Source organism: Triticum urartu, chromosome 2A, assembly GCF_056163025.1.
Source record: "Triticum urartu cultivar PI428250 chromosome 2A, HENAU_Tu73, whole genome shotgun sequence".
NCBI classification, from domain to species: domain Eukaryota; kingdom Viridiplantae; phylum Streptophyta; class Magnoliopsida; order Poales; family Poaceae; genus Triticum; species Triticum urartu.
The window spans coordinates 1,702,236-1,725,564 of NC_141874.1; the positions used below are offsets into that span (position 1 = coordinate 1,702,236).

Consider the following 23,329-nt stretch of genomic DNA (forward strand, 5'->3'; position numbering starts at 1 on the left):
GCTCTTTCTCCTGAACTGGCTGAAGCTTTAGCACTCCGGCTGGCCGTCCATCTAGCTCAGGAGGTGGGATTTGATGATATAATCTTCAACACGGATTGCCTCTCTGTGGTGCAACGCTTGGTATCTCCTGCCAGCGATCGTTCGGTGGTGGGATCAATTCTCGCAGATGTCCAAGACTTGGCTAATGACCTTTCTTCTGTGGCTTTCCAGCATGTCCGTCGGCAGTACAACGTTTTAGCTCATGTCTTAGCTAGATCATGTTTAAACTCGTCTAGTCTTTGTATTTTTCATTCTGCTCCAGATTGCATCCGGGAGACTTTTTGTAAATTTGTTGCTTAATCAATAAAGTCTGACATTCTCTAAAAAAATGGATGTCCCGGTGGCGATCCCACCGGTGTTGATTGACTCCCAGAGCGCGTTACAGAGATGGATGATCGAGTGGCTGGCGGAATCCTCAGCAGAGCTGTAGCTGGGCCAGTGGTGGAAGAGATCAAAGGCATGCTACAAGTCTTTGTGGACCATAAGATTAGATGGACGAGAAGGTCAGCGAATAGCGCTGCGCATACTCTAGCTAAACTTGGTGTTAGTGATGATCTTTGTAAAGTGTGGCTTTTGAATAAATGAAACATGTTTCACCCCTCAAAAAAAAAATACACATGCAATTAAAAATAAAAATCAATCCTTTCACTTTCAGGTGTGAGTATGTGAGTGGTACTAGAATGCAGGTTCCAATTTTTTTTTCAAATACATGCTCAGTTTTGACTTTTGACCACATGTGGAACGCAAAATGATCATTTTTTTATTTGCCTAATTAAAAAGATGTAGAGGCGGCACAAAATAGCTGAAACTGAAACTGATCTACTCAGCAGTACAACTTGTTTTCTGACCACACCCGCAAAAAAAAAACTTGTTTTCTGACCATTAAAAAGAAACAACAAGGAAGAAAACAATGGGTAGTATAAATTTTCTGGTCGAGCGCTTTGTTCAAGCCTATAGGGTCATCAACCTTGGTTCCGGTAGCTAGGCTCATCGTCGTGGACCTCTTGGATGCCATGGTGTTTGACAAGGACTGCAAGGAGATGTCTGTTGGCAAGCAATTTGCCCTCTTCTTCACCGGTATGGAGGTAAAAATAGCGGCAGCAAAGGCAAAGGGATGATGCATGGCCGGCCTCCTTAGGACTGAGCACAAATCGAGGCAGTTACAGTAGATGTTAAACGTGCAACAGAGGATAGAGGCACAAATCCAGTCAGTAAACAGACATTTCAACTATATGCATGTATGCAGGCTCTCCACTCTAGTGGTAAAAATGTCAGCTCCTTTGAACCATACTGTAAATTGCCCATCCTTTTTTAGCTAGAGAAAAAAAAGGCTCAAGCAAAAGTTGTTGTTGGTATCATCTGCACCCAACACGTACGTGCATGCTAATTATATTAAGCTCCGTCCCTGAGTGCGTATTGCCCGGGCTTGTCGAAATGCATGCACTAAATTTGGCAATCTACCTACTAATGGCTCATGGCCTCAAACATCACAATAACATCACCCAACTCTCTCTCTCTCTCTCTCTCTCTCTCTCTCTCTCTCTCTCTCTCTCTCTCTCTATATATATATATATATATATATATATATATATATATATATATATGAGGAGAGAAGATAATGCATCTCGATCAAGCCATCATCTAGCTAGCTAGAAGAGTAGAAATCGACAACAAGATTGATCGATGGCCAGTGTTGTCGGGTCGTTCCTCGCCGTCACCCTCATGGTGGTGGTGGTGGCCACATCATCCATGCCGGTGGTGAAGGGGGATGACAAGTCTGCTTGTGTCGACGACTACTCCAAGCTGTGCGGCAAGGACCCAGCGTGCACCACCATGGTCGAGACCGCCTGCCGCGACAATGGCGAGAGCGTCGAGTCCATCAAGGGCATGTTCAGCGCGCTCTCCATTGTCGGTGGAGACAACTATGATTTCGCTTCTACGGCATGGCCATGGGGGCACGCGGCCCTCTGCGCGGCCGTCAACGAGCATGGGGGCTGCCCTGGCAACAAGACGGTCAGGCAGTTTGCCGGCGAGCACTGCATGAAGGACCTCGACGCGGCATGCAAGGATCCCACCTGCGCCGACGGTGCTCACATCGAATGCTACGGTACAGCCTCGAGATTTTGCTACATCAAGGCCACCACCGCTGACCAGGACGCCATATATGCCAACATGGATTGCTTCGTGAGCTGTTGCGACAAGAAGAAGACGAGTGAAGAGTGCCGTAAAGTATGCATCCTCAACAAGTGAAGTATGCATTCCTTCATTTCAGAGTGCTTCATTCATTCATTCATTCATGTGTTTTTTCACATGCGTGTATTCATCTCAATTTGTTGTTGCCCTTTTTTTTCTTTTCTTTAACATTCGTTTTGTTCTTGCTGTTCTTGGAGAACCAATAAAGAAAGAGTGGTAAATAATTTTTTGGATGATCTCCAACCTCACGCTACATTTTACTAGCTACTCCTAGATGTGTTTGCATGTTGGCAGAGCTTCTTAGTGCATGCGCGAGTGGCGCAAAATAAGGGCACGCCTGTTTCTCTTGCTGCATGCGGGCTATTTAGGGAGGTTACAAGCATGTTTTGTTTTGGGGGTCAGAAGAAGAGAATGGATAGGAGAAAAGCAAAATCGTACGTCATGTGTCCACTTTGTTTACTACAGAAAAAACTTCCGATCTATTCATCTTCAATAGTGGTAGTACAACGAACACTATAAACAATAATAATTACATCCAGATCGGTAGACCACCTAGCAACGACAACAAGCACCGAAGCGAGCCGAAGGCGCGCCGTTGTCATCGCCCCTACGACGCCGGTGCCGGGCAAACCTTATTGTAGTAGACAGTCGCGTAGTCCTCGTGCTAAGGCCCCGTAGAACCAGCGCACCACAACAGCAACTGCCGCCGATGAAGAGTGCAGATCAATAGGATCCAACCTGAAGACACAAAACATAGACGAACGACAAACAGATCCGAACAAATCCACCAAAGACAGATTCGAACAAATCCACCAAAGAAAGATCCGCTGAAGACACACATCCACATGCCCACCGATGATGCGAGACGCATCAACAGAACGGGGACAAGGCAGGAAGACATTTATTCCATCTTCAAGGAGCCGCCGCCGTCTCACCTTCCTGAGCAGGACACAAACCCTCACAAAACTCAAAAAGATCTAAAAGCGGAGCCCTCCCACGGGCAAGGGCCGGGATCCACTCCGTCCCCATGCCCCTAAGGCCACCGAAGACGGGGTGGACCGACACGGTGCTGGCGGGAGGCAAAGGAACCCTAGTTTTTTTTTCTGCTGAAAGAGATTTACGAGGCCCTCGCGAGTTGATCCACACTATCTGTTGTTGTACTTGTGTTTGTGCTTGTGAAATGAATTGAGGGAGCGGATAAAGTTAGCTCCAATATTGCCAAGGTTCAGAGACGCCATGATGGGCAATAGATTTTTTTCCCGATAAATCACTACCGGGAAATGATTAATTATATGCCAAGTGCATACCTTCGAGCACTCGGCGAAGGACCGCCTAAATCGAGTGCACATGAAAAGAATAGACCATGTTTGTAGATAAAGCATAAAAATATGCATGTGAATTTGATATAATTTTGAAAGTACATTCTATGATGTATTTAAGGATAACTAATTTGGTATTGTGTTTGTTTGATAGTTTTCATATAAACTTGAATAAATTTTGTACCGTTTGACTCTAGACAAACTTTAGGATCGAGAGTATATCGACCGGGGGGGGGGGGGGGGGGGGTAAATGGAAGATTTAAAATTTCTTTTCAAAACATCAAATCTCTCGAGACAAAACAGTGGAAGTAATACTGCAACAGGAACACTGAAACAAAGTGAATATAGGCACACGATGACAAACGGGCTAAACCAATACGCCTAAGCAAAACTTTTGGTGAAAGCGATGATAATCTTGTAGTGTGGTGGCAGAGAACTTTCGCGACAACAATGGTAACACAGAAAGGAAACAACACAAACAGCATGGAGAGACAATATGACAAAACAAATCACGATGCTAAATACACCCTAAGAAATGTTCATCAGAGCATAACTCAGCTGAATAACAAAGTAGCACCGGAGAATCAATAGACAAGCATACAGACAAACTATCTTAAGTGCTGCAAATTGAAATACACCGAGCAACATAGTCATGGTACACATAATAAATGGACGAAGATATATGATCAAAGACAAAGAGCACAAACGATAAACTACTGAAAAAACTACAATGGAGTAGAAATAACCAGTGGTGCTCGAAGACGACAGATGGTTTGGTAGACCAGTTCACTCTTCTGCAAAAGAGCTACGTCTAGTTGGAGGGACTTGGGATTAAATCGAGAAGATAAATTATCTTCATTCTATTGTCCTTCAATATGATGTTGATCAGACATCAGTTGAATTCAATTGGGGTAGATCCTTATCGGTGATCTCCAAACCTTCAACAAACTTGATTCGTGAACCACAATTACTCTTGCTTGCTGAAGACTTTGGCTTGGTGAAGACAATTATTCTTCGACACTTAAGCCGACACCACTCCGTTTAGAGAGTATGCAGCTCTCAAGAATAGTGGTACGTCCTCAATCTCTCTCCCCTCTGCATGGTGTGCTCTTTCTTCAGGAATTCACACCCAATCCTCATGAAAATTGAGCTCATCTTTATTGCCTTCTCTATTCCCCGCAACGTTTCCACCATAGATCCATGTGCGGGGTGAGCTCATTCATGTTTCTTTTGCTTTTTCTCTCATGCCATCTGCAGTATGCCATGGATCCCACGAGGTTGAGCTCAAGAACATGTGGGACACACATGCCCTTGACTCATGGGGAAAGACAATTGTTATCCTTCCTTACCGTTTCATCTTGGAGATTTGAGCAAGGGGCACGACGACCGGGTTGCAAGCTCGCGCACCCTCTGGGTCACCGTGGTACGCGACAGCGGTGACCGGTGTCTGCTCGTGCAGCGATACTGGAACCGGCCGACTGGGAAGTAGCAACCAGAGTTCCCTGTGGACCCGCCCTCGCCACGGAACGCATTTTTTGTTGGAACCAGCCTTTATTTTTGCTAAAACTGGATTTCTTTGTTGCTAAAATCGGCACTGGTGCTTTTTGTTGTGAGGTTGTTTTGCTGGAACCAGCGTTATATTTTGCTGGAACTGGATAACTCAAGTGCTATGTTGAGATTTTTGTTGGAACCACCATTAAGTTTCATTAGAACTCGCAAATCCTTCTGCTTCAATCGAGTACTGTTGTTGTTCTAGATTTTTCTGGAACAGCATCTAGTTTTGCTTGATCCCGTAAATCTTTTTGTTCCAACCGAGTACTACAGGTCTTTGTTGCTTTAGATATTTTTTGCAGGACATGCCGGTGCATGTCGGTGACGGTGACGAGCCGGAGACGATGACGCCGGGATGCTGCAACCATGGTGACCGCTAGCACCCGTCAATGTTCGGTTTGCAACCATGGCGAGCGGAGGCAGTCGGGGCGAGCATAGTGGCACGAGCGGCTGACAAACACGGGTATCAGGCGCGGTGGCACGGGTGACTGGCAAGCACAGGAAGCCGAGGGCAAGTCCGAGCGGTCGGTGAGCACACGCGGATTCTCACTGGCGCTAAATTTTCTTTTGTGCACTTGCCCTTTTGAAGACGAAGATAAATGTTGTAGTGTACAGTTACAAAAAGTTGTATGGTACTCTTGGCAACCAACTGGGCCAAATTTGGGTCGGCCGGTGCCTAGCATTGGCCAAATTTTAGAGATACATGAGCTGTTGGACAGGAGCACCTATATGACGCATTCTGCATCAGGTTGTGAGCCTCCCGCACAGGGGACCGCCTATCTGGGCCGGCCCACAAGCGCACAGGATTGTCGCCTGTAGCGAGCGATCGAACTAAAAGAAAGCTTGTAGCAAGGTAGTGGGCACTATAGCAACCCGCGATACTGCAGCAAGACAGTACTGTAGCGCTCTCGGTCTACTGTACCACCCTCTTTTTTTTAAGTGACCATTTTTTGAAAACACAAACAGTTCTTCAAATTTGAGAACATTTTTTGAAACAATGAAATTTTAAATCATTCAACAATTTTTTAAAAATGGGAACATTTTTGAAATTTTGCAAACATGAACATTTCTTGAAAGTCCGAACAAAATTCAAAACCACGAACATTTTTTGGATCTATGAACAAAATTTGAATACAGGAACATTTTTTGAAATTCCAAACAAAATTTGAAAAGCCGAACATTTTTTGAAACTCCCGAACAAAATTTCAAAACACGATTTTTTTAAAAAAAAGTGAACATTTTTTGAATATGTGAATTTTTCTTGAAAACGGAAATATTTTTTGAAACAACCGACTAAAAATTGAAAACACAAACAATTTTCTGAAACTCTGAAACAAAATTTGAAAACACGAACAAACTTTTGAAAATCTAACATTTTTTGAAAAAGAGAACGTTTTGAAAAAGGAAAAAAAAGAAAAAAAGAAAAAGAAACAACAAACAAAAAAGGAAAGAAAAAGGAAACAGAAAAAAAATGAAAAATAAAAAAACGGTTCAGGAGCCTTCTAGAAGGCTTTCAAAACCAGAAAAAACCGGCTGGGCATCCTCAGAAGGTTACGAAAACCAGAACGTGAAAGATTTAAGTGATGGGCCGGCCGAAATCGCTGGCTCAGGTCGCTCGTACGTGCGTTCGCTCGACAGTTTGACGCAGAGAGCGTAATATAGGAAATTCCCTGTTGGACGGCGTGCTCTAATACTGCCGGTCAAATGTTGACTTTAAAAAAATAGAAACAAACAAATTTATTTGCATAATAATAATAAAATCACGAATTTAAAAATGTTTGTAGATTTGAAAGAAGCTCACAAACTTCCAAATTTTCATCAAATTGGAAAAAAGTTAATTGAATTTTAAAAGACATTTATCAGATTTGAAAACATTCTTCGGGTTTGAAAAACAAATCAAATTTGAAAAAACTTCATCGAAAAATGAAAAATTTCATCAATTTTGAAAACAAATCTTCAATTTTCAAAAAAAATCATCGTAAAACCAAAAGGTTGACGAATTTATTTATTTTTTCCATCGAGTAAGGAAGAAGGAAAAAAAAGAAGATAAAAAAAGGAAAGAAGAAAATGGAAAAGGGGAAGGAGAAGAAGAAACGATAAAAAGGAGTAACTTATCAGATCTTGTTGAGTGGTGCGGTGGTCAGTGTGTCCCTCAATGTGGGACATGGGCGGATCGATTCCCTCCTAGAGTGTATTTTTTGCGTTCTTAAAATAGATAAACAAAGGGAAGCTGGGCCGGCCCAGCGCAGAGGGGTTGTGTTCTCCCGTTTGCAAAATGTATGCTAACGGTTGCCTAAAGCGCCAAATAGGAAGTGCCCATATACATAAAGTGCGAAGAAGGAAGCCCTATTATTGGGCCCATGTATGCAGATGGCACACACAACCATCCTCGAACGCAAAGGTCCGACTGAGAAGCAATCAAAGGCTGCGGGACATCAGCTCGATCATGCGCGTACCCCGGGAGCTCCTAACTGCCGCTCTTTGCTGCAGATTATCGGCCGCACACACAGGTGGATATTCGACTAGGTCGGGCCAAGCTAGCGACCAGACGTGCTAGTACCATTTATGCTAGCGTGCCTTTCTGAATATTCTGCTCCAAGAAATCCTTAAGAAACAAAATCAGCGAGATCCGAAAAAAAAAGATTGCAAAATTCCATAAAACATATTGGTGAAGGATCGAACTCAAACCTCTTGCTAGGAAACCGCATCCATAACCACTGTAGTAACTCAGGTTATGTGTCAAAAATGGCGCCAAGGTGCATATGAACAATAATAGGCGGCAGATTAAAACTTAAAAAAAATCAAGCGTGATTTAAAAAAAAGGAAAAACTTTTTGAAACACGAACATTAGTTTGGGAAAGTACAAATTTAGAAACAAAATATGAGCAAAAATGAACACGAGAACATTTTTCTAAATTATGAACTAAGTTTTGTAAAACTAAAAGTTTTTTCAAAAACAATAACAAAATTAAAACTATTTTACAGAACCCAAGCATGTTTTGAATTGGTGAACTAATTTTGAAAAGATGAACATTTTCCGAATTTGTGAACAAATTTAGAAAACTGTAGCATTCTCTGAACATGTGAACAAATTTGAAAAAGGAACTTTTTTAAATTCCCAAATACTTTTGAATTTGAGAACGAGATGTAAACATGCAAATATTTTTTGAATTTGTGAACAAATTTTGAAAAATGAATATTTATTGAATATGTGAACAAATTTTGAAAAGGAAAATATTTTTTCAATTTGTAGAGAAAATTTAAAACAGGAACATTATTTGAAATTCCCCAAAAAATACCCATTTGTGAAAAAATGAAACATGTGAACCTTTTTGAATTTTGAACAAATTTTGGAAATGGGAACTTTTTTTGAAACAAAATATTGTTTGGTTTGTAAAAAAAGTTTAAAATGCTGAATTTTCGAACTTTTTTGTAAGCATGAACATTTTTCAAATTTCTGATCAAAATTTTAAAATTTTTAGAACAAATTTCAAAATGGAGAAGAATTCTGAAAATCCACAACAAATTTGAAACACGAATAAATTTTGAATACGTGAACAAAAATGTGAAAAGAAGGCACCATCTTCTACGTCCCACAGTATCGCGAAGAGAAGGCCAGAGGGACCCAAACGAAGGTCAGAGAAGTGGGAGGAGAGCACAGCCTCTGCGGCAGCAAAGACGCCCATATGAGGACGACGCTGCCGGTGGAGGCTGCTGTTGGCCAAACAAGAGTGAGACGATGGCAGACATCTTGGTCTTGCCTCTGAGAGGAGTAGTGTTGATATGTAAAGAAGGAAGAGGAAGGTAGAGGGGGATGCAAGTGTTGGTGAGGAGAGTGATGCGGTTCTGCACTGCTTCCGTATCGATTTATATATCCCATATTGTACAATGGATCCATGTGTCGTCAGCCTCGGTTCCGGCAGGCAAGGTTTTTAATTTCGGAAACAAAATAATTTCAGACCTCATATTTGGGAAATTATTTTGGATTTTGACATTTCAAATTTCACTTAATTTTAATGAATTCTAACATAATATAAATTTATTTTGACCGTGTTGAAATTTCAGGGTTAAAAATATTTTCGGACCCATTGAAATATGTGAAATTTCGTTGAAATTTTTATCCCTGCCGGCAGGTTCATCGTCGTGGACTTCTTGGATAGCATGAAATTCAATAAGGACTGGGACGAGATGGATCCCGTCAAGGAATTTTCCCTCTTCACCGGTATGGAGGTAGCGTACAGCAACAGCAAAGGCAATGGCAAGAATGGCAACAACGTCAAAGGCAAAGACAATGGCCACTGCAATAGTGGCATCGACGGCTCCGACAACGATAATGGCAACTGCAGTAGGTCTGGCAACGAGAATGGCAGCAATGGCGGCAAATAGAAAGGGATGATGCGTGGCCTTCATATGTTGAAGCACAATCGCCGTCGTTACATGTTTAACAACCAACAGAGGATGTATGTGTGCATGCATTCATAATTTGCTATCAGACTAGTGTTGACGACTTTTGCATCTATCCATCTTATGGTATGATGAAAAATATGCTGTAAATTCTTTTTTTATTTTTTGCGGGGAATATGCTGTAAATTCTAACTCCCTAGTGTTATCAGATTTGCCATCAAATAGTTATTTTTAACTGTTGTGCTATCGGCTTAGCTGAAGATGAATCCAACCCAGGTAGAAAGGAACTTTTAACTTGGTTGATCAACAATTTTTAGATGCTGATTTAATTTCCAGAGTTTGGTAATGAAAAAAAAACAGCAGTTTGGTTAAGTACAAACTCTTCATCTTTAAGTCACTGACAATGTTGTAATTGAAAATAAAAATTCAGAAACATAGAGCAGGTATGACATTTCTGATCAACTACACTTGCAACTAAAAATAAAAATCATTCTTTTCATTTCAGGTATGAGTATGAGAGTGGTAATGGAATGCAAGTTCTAATGTTTTTGAATACATGCTTAGTTTTGACTTTTGACTTTTAGCGTCACAACTTGTAAACTCATCATATTTTATATTTGTCTAGATAGATGTAGCGGCAGAAAATACCTGAAACTGAAACTAATCCACTCGGCAGTTCAACTTGTTTTCTGACCATTCAAAAGAAACAAGATGGAAGAAAGCAAGGGGCATAATTTGCACCACTCTAGACTCTAGTGTTAGGTCAACTCCCTTTGAGACATTCATCCTGTGGCATGCATGATGAAAACGTACTGTAAATTGTCCCTCCCTTCTTCTTTTTTTAGCTAGATAGACTGGAGAAAAGGCTCAAGAGCAGGAGTTGTTGTATCCGCACCCAACACGTGTAGGCTAGTAGTACAAGTGCATGCACCAATTTAAATTTGGCATGTATGGAGCTCCAATGGCTCATGGCCTCACAATCACATCACCCCAGGGCGACTCTCGGCCATCGATCGCCTATTCCTATATATATATATATATGATGATGATATGAGGAGAGAAGATAATGCAGCTCTAGCTAGCATCTCGATCAACACCGTACCAGCGCCCATCAACTAGCTAGCTAAAAGAGTAGAAATCGACAACAAGATTGATCGATGGCCGTCACCCTAGTCATGGTGGTGGTGATGGTGGCCACATCATCCATGCCAGTGGCGAGGGGGCAAGATCTAGAGAAGGATGATGATGCCTCCACCAGCTGCCCGGGCGAGTACTCGAAGCTCTGCAGCAAGGACCCCGCGTGCACCGCCATGGTCGAGACGGCCTGCCGCACCGATGCCGACAGCGTCGAGTCCATCAAGGGCATGTTCGCCGAGCTCACCAAGGTCGGTGGAGACAGCAAGGGTTTCGCTTTCACGGAATGGCCGTGGGGGCACGTGGCCCTCTGCGCCGCCGTCAACGAGCATGGGGCCTGCCCCGGCAACAAGACAGTCGAAGAATTTGCTGGCCAGCACTGCATCAACGACCTCAGCGTGACATGCCTGGACCCTATCTGCCAGGACGGTGCTCGCATCGAATGCTACCGTACAGCCTCGAGATTTTGCTACATCAAGGCCACCCCCGCCGATAAGAAAGCCATAGAGGAAAACTTGAAATGCTTCGAGGGCTGTTGCGCGCAGAAGAAGAAGAGTGAAGAGTGCCGTAAAGAATGCATCCTCAACAAGAGTAGTCCGGCCGCTTGAAAAATGAAAATGCACACAATTATTATTACCAAAGAAAAAACCTACCAAGGCTTCCTTTGGTTCATGTAGGATGTAGGAATATCATAGAAATATAAATATCATAGGCAGTGAGATGGCATGTATCTCAAAAATAGATTTTCTTTATTTTATTCACAGGATAGGGATTTTTTTTTCATCGAGGCTGTTATAGTTGCGTCGAATATTATTGTACAAGCTAGGTTACAGTTGGACTTGTAGTTGTATTGTGTTTAGATAGGATATGGAGTTGTGTCCAAGTAGGACACTTATATCCTATGCCTCTTATATATGAGAGGGTAGACACACGATATATCCTATGCCAACATAATAGCACGGACAAGCGGGGGAGCCAGCGGCGTGTGCCAGCACCCGGGAGACAGGGTGCTGTATTGTAGTGGCGTCATGGGAAGGAGCGCCCATAGTCAGGCCCCGAAAATGTAGCCATATCAGTGAACCTCGTTAACAAATGTCGATGTCATGCTCGTGTGGTTGCTTGGTCATCGAATGATGGACGGTGGCCTTGGATTAATATTCTAACAGAGGCTAGGTTAATGTTTTTATCCTTGGAAGTGTACATAGAAATATGAATATATTACTACAAATGAAAGGGCTCTAAAGAAAATTTTCCAACAAAATTCCTATCCTTTAGGCCAGAGGTGGCTCTAGTCGGACGAAATTCGTTGTGATATATCTTGAGGTTTGACTTGGTACAGGTCGTTGGCCATGCTAGAGATGCGCATCAAAAAGTCGACCCTTCACTTTAAGGCTATATGGTGTCAAAACTCTATGTGAGCACTAGCTCTGTTGGAAATACTCAAGTCCTTGAAGGCATTCTGGCACTGTGATATCAGACCTTAGCTGCATGTGGAAAAAAGCTTTTTCTGCACAAGTACCTTGTCTTTTTAACTCGGTACAGACGCAAGCGCTCATATACATGCGCATACACTCACCCGTATGAACACACACGCATATCCTACCTCTATAAGCACCTTCGATAGACTGAGTCGGCATATTATCTTGAAATTTATAAAGTAACCTCGTCATCGACGGGAACGTCTCCTCCCACTAAATGTGCACCGTCGGAAATCCTGAAATAAATCCAAGAATAAATGTGAGCACCAGTATTTGAACCCTGATGGACTGGGATATCACAGTCCCTCTAACCATCCAACCACAGGTTGGTTCACGTACAAGTAGCTCGTTGGTAAACCGATCTATGACTGTATTTGAGGGGCCTTATGTGTAATTAAATAAAACAAATGGGGGTTTTCTACAAAGAGAACAGCACCCGTGTGCTCGGCGATTCGTGACGACAATCAGCGGCCAACGGATTTGTGAACCAACCTCTTGTTGCCAAAAAATCACGCGCCCGTGCCTGGGCGAACGTCGAATTTCTGACATTTCATTTTCAACAAGTGTAAAGTTTCTTTTTTGCCAGAAAATCAAGGTCAATAGTTTTTATATTTTTTTTGCGAACCAATCTCTTGTTGTATGGTTAAGAGGACAGTGGTATCTCCGCACAATAGACTTGACACTGGTGCTCGCATTTTTCTGGATTTATTTATATCATTCCGGCGATGCGCGTTTACTGGAAGGAGACATTTTAATCGATTTCGAAGACGTTTGTGACGACTTCGTCAATCTGAAGATGATATGTTGGCTTCTCTCAAAGGTGCTCGTAGAGGTAGGGTGTGCATGCTGCGTTCATAGGGATGAGTGTGTAAATGTGTATGTATGAGCGTCTTTACTGTGTCAAGAAAAGTCAAATATTATTTTTAGGATCAGATCAATATTTTTTTGATCAACCTTTAATGTTTATTAATATTCCCAAGAAAAGTAGGGATCCTCTGTCTCTCGTCGGCACCGTTGTAGGTCCGCCTCGTCTCCGGTAGCCTTAGGGCCATGGGAGCGCAATGGATCCCGGCCCTTGCGGACGGGAGTGCTCCGTTTTTAGACGTTTCTTTGAGTTCTGTTAAGGTTTGTGTCTTGCTTAGGAAGGTGAGACGACGGCGGCTCCCCGGAGATGGAATAATGGTAGGACCATAGCACGACAAGTTCCCGACCGTTTACTACAACAAGGTTTGTCTGGCTCCGGCAAGGGAGGGGCGATGAGGGTGGCGCGCCTTCGGCTAGCTTCAATGCTTGTAATCATCGCTAGGTGGTCTACGGATCTGAATGTAATTTTTATTATTTTTTATTTTCGTTGTATCCTCATGATGTTCAATGAATAGATCGGAATATTTTCGAGAAAGAAAAAAAAGAAATCAAGTTGATTGGCTCCAACAGATAACGAACGCCGCATCGGCTTGGCTCCAGACAGATGGACGAGGAGGTCGTTGATTGGTCGGACCGGCACGCCTTGACGAGAAGGCCACTCTCCTTCCAGGTTCGCCGCCGGCCGGTGAATCATCTGCTTGTGTCAGTTCACTTGCTTGGATTAATTTGATCATAGCAAGTAGATGAGTGGCCGGTTCGTAAACCTGGGGTTGTATGACGGGGCGTGTATTTGCTGAGGCGCTTAGACCTCTCCAAAATGAATCTTTTTGACCCGACGGCACAAGAGGCGGCCGCGCATGGCCAACAATATAATGACGCCCGCCAAGGCCCGTGCCACCAACAGGAGAAGGATTTGCGACACTGATTTGGCTGGCTACGGCGGATGCCGCGGAGCCCAAAATCATTCTGCCAAAACCCGAGCTGCTCATGGGGCCACCGCAACTCTCCCCCTCCCTGGAGGCCCATTTCTTCCCCACCGCCTGGTCATCCTGGGCGACCGCGGGAACCGCATGCTACGCTTCCAAATGAATCGATGGCTTCCGCTACATCGATACCCTGCCATGCCTCCATGGAGTCAAGGAGATACCCATGGCCATCTCCGTCCCTTCGACGGACTTGTACGTCCCTGACGGCCAAGACACCCGAGACCTCTACATCATTGATGGCCTCCTCCATCCGGACAAGGCCGAGGTGCGGCCGCGGTCCGAGACCCGTCCGCTCTATCTAGCAGGTTCTGGCACTTGCGACATCCTCCCGCTGCCGCCCTGGATCAGCCACCACAAGCTAGCATGCCATGGTCTACGGCCACACCCTCGTCGGCGACTGGCTCGTGCCCTTGTATGGCAAAGCGGATTACGTTCCCGAGCTTGGACTCTGGTTTGGCGTCTCACAAAACCTCCCCTGCGCTGCTGACCTCTCGGGCGTCGTTAGAGGGGAGGTGCGGCCGCCGGACAAGTTGTCCTATCGCTAAGCTTATATGAAGAATTCAATTTAATGCAGGTTCCAATTTTGTTTCTTAAAAAAATTTACATAGCTGCTCAGTTTTGAGTACTTTTGACCATATATATATATATATAGCAAAAGAGCCCGTGCGTTGCAACGGGAGAGAAAACATAACACACGCTCTTAACCCAACAACCATCACTCAAGACCACAATAGGTCCATCTTCTTTATTTTTGCGAGGCATCATATTTGTGTTGCCGCTTATCCTCCTTCTCACCCTCGCCGGCGATGGCCTCGGTGTTCACATAAAACAAAACAAAAACGTGTTTGAATATGGTTAATCCTAAGGCGTCTCTCTCTCCCTCTCTCTCTCGCTATCTCTCACTCCCGCGATGAGAAATCTATTGTTTTCTCCTGTGACATTTTTCAGAGATATGCATGTGTAGTTAGCAATGTTTTCTTTTCCCTATATGATTATAGTGGGGTGTTTATTTGCAATTCGGATCGCCGCCGGTATGAAAGAAAAATGGATCTTGCGTTATAAATTATAATTTTGCTTCCAAAACAATATTTGAACAATATTTAAAGGTAAAATTAACAACATATTTAGATTCCACACATTTTTCTAATAAAATTTCATATATAATATGTTAAAATCGAAGTTACGGTTTAAAAGATACGGATAATTTAGAAAATCATTTGGTTGACTTAAATATATTCTAAAATAATATTTATCATACTTAACATGTAAAAATAATCTCATATTCATATTCTACATATTTTTCTAATCAAGTTTCATATATAACATGTTCAAATCGGAGTTACGGTTTAAAAGATATGGATGATTTAAAAAAGCATTTATTTGACTTATATATGATCCGCGGATGAATTATCTAAAACATCAGGGGGGTTTTCGGAAAATGTAAAATAACGGTTCGGGTGTGACTTAAATCCGGACCGCGGGTTGATTTCATCAAAACACAAGGACTTTTCTGAAAAATGCCATGACGGACGACCGAAACCCAATTTTAAACCTTAAATTGTTGGAGCTCGCTGAAAATGAACCCTGAATTCTTAATCCCTGAAGTTGATACCCCGTATTTACAGATCCCGATCAATTCTGACCCTACACCTGTTTGTTACACCGGGAAAGGATGGATCCCAACCAGGATCAAAAGCTATACTCTCATTGACATCCCTGGCCCACATGTTATACCGGGAAACCACATGGGGCAACCACGCGTTTTTGGTGTCGACTGGACCCATGGCGTCGTCGGTCGTCATGCCTGAACCTCTCTTTGCCGCACCTATATATTTTTTTTCTCTGCCGTCATGGAGGATGGTGCTCTCCCCGTTCGTACTTTTGCCCCTCGAACATTTTTGACTGTGATAACTGGCAACCGTGTGCCAGATTGCCAAAACCACCACACCCGATTTCTTGGGCCACCCAGGCCCGTCCCGATTGTGCGCTTGCAGTTTGGAAAAAAAGTGGAAAAATGCAATGGAGGGGAATCGAACCAACAACCTACCAAAACATATTTAGCAACAACAACCAACTGGGCTACGCCACATTATTGAATTCTTTCAACTTACACACTACTTGTACCTTCCTGAGATGAGATCGAATGAAACTGAAAATTCAAACAGACAGACTCACTTGTCTGGGATTTGGATTTTTTTCTGGACGTTTTACACTAGTTTAGATGGTTCACAAACTCGGGCGTCCTCTTCCCTCCTTTTTTCAGATGCAAATTACCATAGTGTTTGTACTTAAGTTATCTGATATGAGGTTCACATATTACCATACTATTTACATAGTAGTTGTCGAGTATGTATTTTAACTATTTTTCCCTCTTGGTCAAATGTTACTGCGGTGTTTGTACTTAATTTATCAGGTATGAGGTTCGTATATTACCATGCTATTTACATATAAATTACTGTGCTATATTTTCTCGGAACTTTTTTCTCCTTGTTCAAAAATGTTACCGTGTTGTTTGTACTTAAGTTAACGTGCTATATTTTTTAGCAATTTTTTCCTCCTTGGTCAAAAATGTTACCGCAGTGTTTGTACTTAAGTTATCAGGTATGAAATTCTAATATTACCATGCAATTTACGTAGAAATTACCGTGCTATACTTTTCAGCAACTTTTTCCTCCTTGGTCAAAAATGTTACCGCGGTGTTTGCACTTAAGTTATCAGGTATGGAATTCTTATATTATCATGCTACTTACATAGAAGTTATCGTGCTATATTTTTCAGCAACTTTTTCCTCCTTGGTCAAATATGTCACGGCGGTGTTTGTACTTAAGTTATCAGTATGGAATTCTTATATGATCATGCTTTTTACATAAAAATTACCAGGGTATGTTTTTCAACAACTGTTTCACTCTTCGTCAAATTTACTGCGTTGTTTATACGCAAATTATCAGGTGAACGGTTCGTATATTAGCATGCTATTTTCAGAAAAGTTATCGCGAGTATATTTTTGAACAGCTTTTTCATCCCTTGGTTAATGTTACCACGGTGTTTTGTTCGTAAATTATCGAGTACGAGGGAGGTATATTGCATACTATTTACACATAAGCTAGCGGCGATGTGTTTTTCAACAAAAAGATTCCTGGGTCAAAAAGTTACCATGTTTGTATATCGGTTATTGGAGTTTATATCACCATGTTATTTACATAGAAATTACCGGTATGTTTCGAACAAAAAAGTCTCGGGTCAAAAAATCAACATGATTTTGTTTGTAAGTTATCAGGTCTGGGTTGCTTAAAAACCATGTTTTTTACATAGAAATTACCAGAGTATTGTTTCAACGGTTATTTTTTCCCAGGTCAAAAATTATCATGATGTTTTGGACGTAAGTTATCAAGTCTACAATGAGTATATTACCATGCTATTACACAAAAATTATCGTAGGTATATTTTCAAATATTGGTTTACCCTGAGTCAAAAAGGCATCATGATGTTTATATGCAAATTATCAAGCCTACGCTGCTTTAAAGCCCTTAGTTGGTCAAAAGTTACATGTCATTTTCGACCACAACTACTACCCACACCAGGAAGAACAAGACACACACTTCGTTGAACATTTCGCGAGCCTACTAGGCAATGTAACCTTGCAGTGAAGTCTCTTCCTGCTCCTTCCAATGTTGTTGTCGCACGCCGGCGGTGGTGATGCCAGCTAGGTGGTCAAGAGGGGCGCGGAGGTGCAGGCTTGATTGTAAGTTGGCTTCCCTAGGTAAAAGATATTGTGGTGTTTGTACCTAAAGTTATTAGATTTGCAACGGATATATTACCATGCTATTTACGTAGAACTTACAGGGGTATGTTTTTAACAATTTTTTTCTCCGGTCAAAGTTTACCATGGTGTTTGTACATAAGTTACCAACACCGCGGTGCGTATATTACTAGACATTTTACACAAAAAATACAAGAGTATGTTTCACCAACTCTTTTCCTTAGGTCAAAAAGTTATCACTGTGTTTGTACGTGAGTTATCAGATCCGCGGAGCTTAAGTTTCCATGTTATGAACATAGAAGTTACCGTGGTAAAATTCAACAACTTTTTCCCTAGTCAAACCTACCATGATGTGTGTGTTCATATGTTACCAGGTTTACACAGAGGTTACCAGGGAATGTTTCAACAATTTTTTCATTCGGGCCAAAGTTATCATCATCAGCTAAAACAAATATAGAAGTGCGGAAGTTGAGATGTACGAAAATTGAGATGCCGATATATATAGTAGCAGAAAATTTTGAACACTAGTCACTTGTTTATAGAAGTGCCGATTAATTTAGCGAGTGCCCAAGCTTTTCTATTTATGCGAGCACGACATGGATCAATCTTGGTTTGGATCCATCTGAACTTTGACAGCCTGAATACTTAGCTAATCTATTTGTGCACATGCGAATGAAGTTATCCCAGTGGTACTCAGCCTACATGTGAACCTGTTGGTCGTGGGATCGAACCCCACTTAACGCTAATTTTTTCGCAAAACACGATCTCGCGCGTGGGATGTGTGGTTTCGCCCGAAGAGGAAAAAAACGGTTGCCACATACATATTTCGATATATATAACTCATTTGATGAAGCACTATACATCGGACAGATCCAGATAATTATATGCAGCCCAAGTATTTCACCCTAATATATAGCACGTTTCCGCCGGTGTTGTACCAAATCGGAAGAGCAACAAACAGATGTGGAGCAAGCTAACCCAACTATAGGAAACCCAGTGAATCAACGCCAACTCATACGAAGGACGTACAACGGACCAACTCTGGGGTGTGTGTCCGCATCTTTATCGTCATGATTGAGCCACCGTGGAACGCATCTTCTCCATCTTCGAGCCATCTCATCAATCCGCTGCCGTCCGCATGCATCTCGCCCGGACAGTTGAGTCACCGTGCCGCATGGATCAATCTCATGTTGGTCGAGCAGCTCGGCTACCCAACTCCCGTCCTGCAATCTTTAAGAAATGAGAAAATAATGTGACAAGTGCGATCGGCAATTACAAACCTGTCAAGTGCGGCGATGTGGAAGAAGCACGTACGGTGAAGGCCGCCGGCTGGATGAGGTGCATTTCCTCGATCGACACCACCGGATATTGTTTTCGCTAGCCGGGGTATTCACGGGCGGAGCCAGGATTTAGGTATAGGGGGGGCCAAGCGAAGAAAAAAAATTGCGGTTCGTATAATAATGTGTAATTTTGATGGAATAAAAACATAGTTATATTTGTATTAATCTAAATTGGGCTCTACAATTCTCAATAAGATCAATAACGTTCCTATCATAAAAATATATCAAATATTCTCATTAACAAACGATCAAAAAGATTATTAATTTTGTCAGGAGAGAACTTAGCATCATTGATCTTACAATCAGAAGTAAATTAAATTAAAAGTACAATTTTGTCATATATAAGATGGAGTTGAGAGAGATTGGTGACAGTAGCCACTAGTGCTAACCTTGGGTAGTTAGCTGGAGCATAGGAGAATCTGTTGGTGCAGCCTACAGAATTGCCCCTCGCGACATCGGGATGGTCTGATTTACTCTGAATTGAGTCTGATCGAGAGATGAGAGCCATCAAGAAGACGAGAACGGAAAGCAGGAAATAACTTAGCGGCAGCCGGCGGCGCTAATTGCCTCGTAATGACTCTGGTGTAGGATTCTACGAAGGGACTTCATGGTCTTGGACTCTTGGGCCTTCTTATGGGCCTTTATCTTATGTTTGTTGAGTCTATGTTTGCGTCAGGGGGGCCAAGTACGTGAAATCAGGCAAATCTATCGCTAATTACCAGCTCCTGCTAAAGTAATTCTCGATCGTTGGCCCGCTCGTCCCCCCCTGTCTCCGCCCCCGGGGGTATTGTTACGGTGGATAAATACTATGCATCCAGAATCCCTACTATGACGGAACAAACTTTCAAATAAAGCTAATCCATGCAAGGGATAAGGCCGGTAGTTAATAGTATGTTAATTATTTACTTTATGACGCACCAACGCATGAGCAGGTTGGTCTTCGGAGTAGTACTAACCCATTTTCCTATATATATATATATACACACACACATAGTGTTACTATTCATCACCCAAGGTGCAGAGTAAGTTATTCTTCACCCGAGGTAATTTTACGATCGTTTCATAAATAAATTATGTTTGCAATACAAATAGTTACATTCATATTAATTCACTATGTTAAATTTGGTATAAGAAAAATAAAAAAAAGGTTATAAGACCAGAAATATCGCATTTTATGTATGTTTTTACGTTCGTAACTTTACGTACCATAAAATATTTTTTACGGTGAGTATATATTTTCTTACGTTTTCTTTTTACGTATGAAATAAGACAAAATTTACGAAACCTAAAAGTTACTACAGAACTGTAGTGTAGATTGAACCTAGTGTCCAGCTTGCGGATGAAAACGTAGCTAGTGTCCCTTCCATTTTCTTGTTTTAGCTAGACCAGAGGAAGGAGGAAAGGCTCATGCAAAAGTTGTCGTTGCTGCCGGCATGCATGTACGCTAATTAAGCTCCATCCCTACGTGTGTGTGTGGGTGAGCGTTTTGCCCGGCCGGTCTAGTAGTACCAAATTTGGCATCCATATATGTATATGGCTCAGAGCTCTAAGACATGATAGCATCTCAATCAACACCGTACGTACCACCGGTGCCCATCAACTAGCTAGCTACAAGAAAGAGTAGAAATCGACAAAACAAGATCGATCGATGGCCGGTGAGCGCAAGGAGGCTAGTGTTGTCGTCGCCGTCACCCTCGTGGTGGTGGTGGTGGCCGCATCATCCATGCCGGTGGTGAAGGGGGATGACAAGTCTGCTTGCGTCGGCGAGTACTCCAAGCTCTGCGGCAACAAGGACCCCGCGTGCACCACCATGGTCGAGACGACCTGCCACGATGATGCCGACAGCGTCAAGGCCATCAAGGGCATGTTCGACGAGCTGGCCAAGGTCGGTGGAGACAACTATGATTATGCTTCTACGGCAATGTCGTGGGGGCACGTGGCCCTCGGCCATGCCGTCGACGAGCATGGGGCCTGCCCCGGCAACAAGACGGTCGGAGATTTTGCCGGCGAGCACTGCATCCCGGACCTCGACACGGCATGCAAGGATCCCAGCTGCAGCGACGAAGCTTACATCGAATGCGGCGGTGCGGCGTCGAGATTCTGCTACATCAAGGCCACCCCCGCCGACAAGAAAGCCATACAGCAAAACTTGAAATGCTTCAAGGAGTGTTTAGCGCAGAAGAAGAAAAGTGAAGACTGCATCCTCCACAACAATGAAAAGTGTCCGGCCGCTTGAAAAATGAAAATGCATGCATGCATTCCTTCCTTCCTTCCTTCCTTCCTTCCTTGTACTTGAGGCAGGGTGTTTCCTTCATTTCAGAGTGCCTCATTCATGCATGTTTGTTTTCACATGCGCGTGTTTTCATCTCATTTTGTTGTTGCTTTTTTTTGTTCAACATTTATTTTGTCTGTTTTTTTTGTTGCGAAAATAAAATTCATTTTGTTGTTGCTCTTCTTGGAGAAGCCATAAAGAAAGAGTGGTATATAATTTTTAGATCATCTCTAACCTCACGTTACATTTTGCTAGCTAGCTACTCCTATAGATGTGTTTGCATGTTGGCAGAGTTTCTTACCTTGGTGCATGCGCGAGTGGCACAAAATCTTCTCTTGCTGCATGTTTTCTTTGGGGGGTCAGAAGAAGATGATAGAAAGGAGAAAAGCAAACTCGTATGTCCTCTTTTGTGTACTTGTCTTGTGACCTGTGAAATGGTTTATTTATTTATTTCGCGGGTGCAAATGAATTGGGAGAGCTGAGCTGAGAGACTCAGCTCCAATATTGGCAAGGTTCAGAGACGCCATGACCGGCAACAGATTTTTTTTCCCCCGATAAATCACTACCGGGGAATGATTATATAACGGGTAAGTGCATACCTTCAAGCACTCGGTGAAGGCCACCTAAACCGAGTGCATATAAAAAATATAGACCATGTTTGTAGAAAAACAACCAAAAATTACAACGCTAATTTGACATAATTTTGAAAGTACATTGTATGACGTATTTAATGATAACTAATTTGGTATTGTGTTTGTTGATAGTTTTCATATAAACTTGAACAAATTTTGTACCCTTTGACTCTAGACAAACATTGTGTAGGATCGAGAGTATATCAACTAGAGGGGGGGGGGGGGGTCAATGGGATATTTAATTTATTTATTTTCAAAACTTCAAACCACCCGAGACAAAACAGCAGAAGTAATACTACAATAGGAACACTGAAACCAAGTAAGCACAAGCAGAGGAAGACAAACAGGCTAAACCAGTATGACTAAGAAAAACTTTCGATGAAAGCGATGATAATCTTCCTAGTGTAGTGGTTGAGAACTTTCGTGACAACAATGGTCACACAGAAAGGAAACAACACAAACACCATGGAGGACAATATGACGAAATAGATCACGATACTAAATACACCTTACTGAGAAATGTTCATCAGAGCATAGCTCAGCTGAATAACAAAGTAGCACAAGAGAATCAAGAGACGAGCATACAGACAAACTATCTTAAGCTCGGCAAATTGAAATACACTGAACAACATAGTCATGCTACACATAATAAACAGAGGAAGATATATTATCACAATTATCTATCGGGACAAAGAGTGTAGAAGATAAACTACTAAAAGAACTGCAGTAGAGTAATCAATGGTGCGCAAAGATGACAGATGGTTTGGTAGACTTCACTCTTCTGCAAAAGAATTGTGGCTGGTTGGAGGGACTTGGAATTCAACCCAGAAGATAAACTATCTCCGTTCTATTCTCCTTCAACGTGATGTTGATCAGTGATTAGACTTCAGTTGAATCCACTTGGTTAGCAGAGGAGGACGGTACATCATATGAGCATGGTTGCAGAGGAGGACGGTACATCATATGAGTATCAAGAGACCAAGAAGTGGTCCATGATCTGGCACATGCAAGTTCCATCTAAACTCAAGGTTTTCGTTTGGCGGCTAGCTCGTCATTCCATGCCAACGGGCTCGGTCCTCAAACACCGTCACATGGCAACAGAGGATACTTGCTTGTTTTGCGGGGCTGTTGACACATGGAAACATGCGCTTATTTCATGTCCGATGGCAGCAACCCTTGGCTAAACCTAAAACAATGATAGCAACTATAGATGTGCATTCATTAAAAAAATTGGTCGCATAGATAGGAAAAGAAACCTAGAATGATGTGGTTGCTTGAGAGGGCAAAAAAATAGTTAATCTTTATCTTTACCTAATATTAAAGGAAGGATTGTTTCTCCAATTTTTTTGGTTTATGG

General features: G+C 42.4%; 3 protein-coding genes and 2 pseudogenes across 3 annotated transcripts; 4 read left to right on the forward strand and 1 right to left on the reverse strand.

Annotated features, from left to right (window-relative positions):
* Positions 1–23,329, reverse strand: part of LOC147982663 (uncharacterized) — a 108,596-nt pseudogene that overhangs the window by 23,008 nt on the left and 62,259 nt on the right.
* LOC147982664 (uncharacterized) lies at positions 1,643–2,465 on the forward strand. The gene has a single exon (XM_087542632.1). The coding sequence runs from the start codon at positions 1,723–1,725 to the stop codon at positions 2,287–2,289; it is 567 nt and encodes a 188-aa protein (XP_087398758.1). The 5' UTR covers positions 1,643–1,722; the 3' UTR covers positions 2,290–2,465.
* Positions 10,591–11,392, forward strand: LOC147982665 (uncharacterized). The gene has a single exon (XM_087542631.1). It carries the CDS (start codon positions 10,664–10,666, stop codon positions 11,246–11,248), a length of 585 nt encoding a protein of 194 aa, XP_087398757.1. The 5' UTR covers positions 10,591–10,663; the 3' UTR covers positions 11,249–11,392.
* LOC125528688 (uncharacterized) lies at positions 13,726–14,513 on the forward strand (annotated as a pseudogene).
* LOC147982666 (uncharacterized) lies at positions 20,619–21,584 on the forward strand. Its single transcript, XM_087542630.1, has one exon. The coding sequence runs from the start codon at positions 20,717–20,719 to the stop codon at positions 21,302–21,304; it is 588 nt and encodes a 195-aa protein (XP_087398756.1). The 5' UTR covers positions 20,619–20,716; the 3' UTR covers positions 21,305–21,584.

Coding starts and splice junctions, on each gene's coding strand:
- LOC147982664 (XM_087542632.1), top strand. CDS start 1,723: ATGGCCAGTGTTGTCGGGTCGTTCCTCGCCGTCACCCTCATGGTGGTG.
- LOC147982666 (XM_087542630.1), top strand. CDS start 20,717: ATGGCCGGTGAGCGCAAGGAGGCTAGTGTTGTCGTCGCCGTCACCCTC.
- LOC147982665 (XM_087542631.1), top strand. CDS start 10,664: ATGGCCGTCACCCTAGTCATGGTGGTGGTGATGGTGGCCACATCATCC.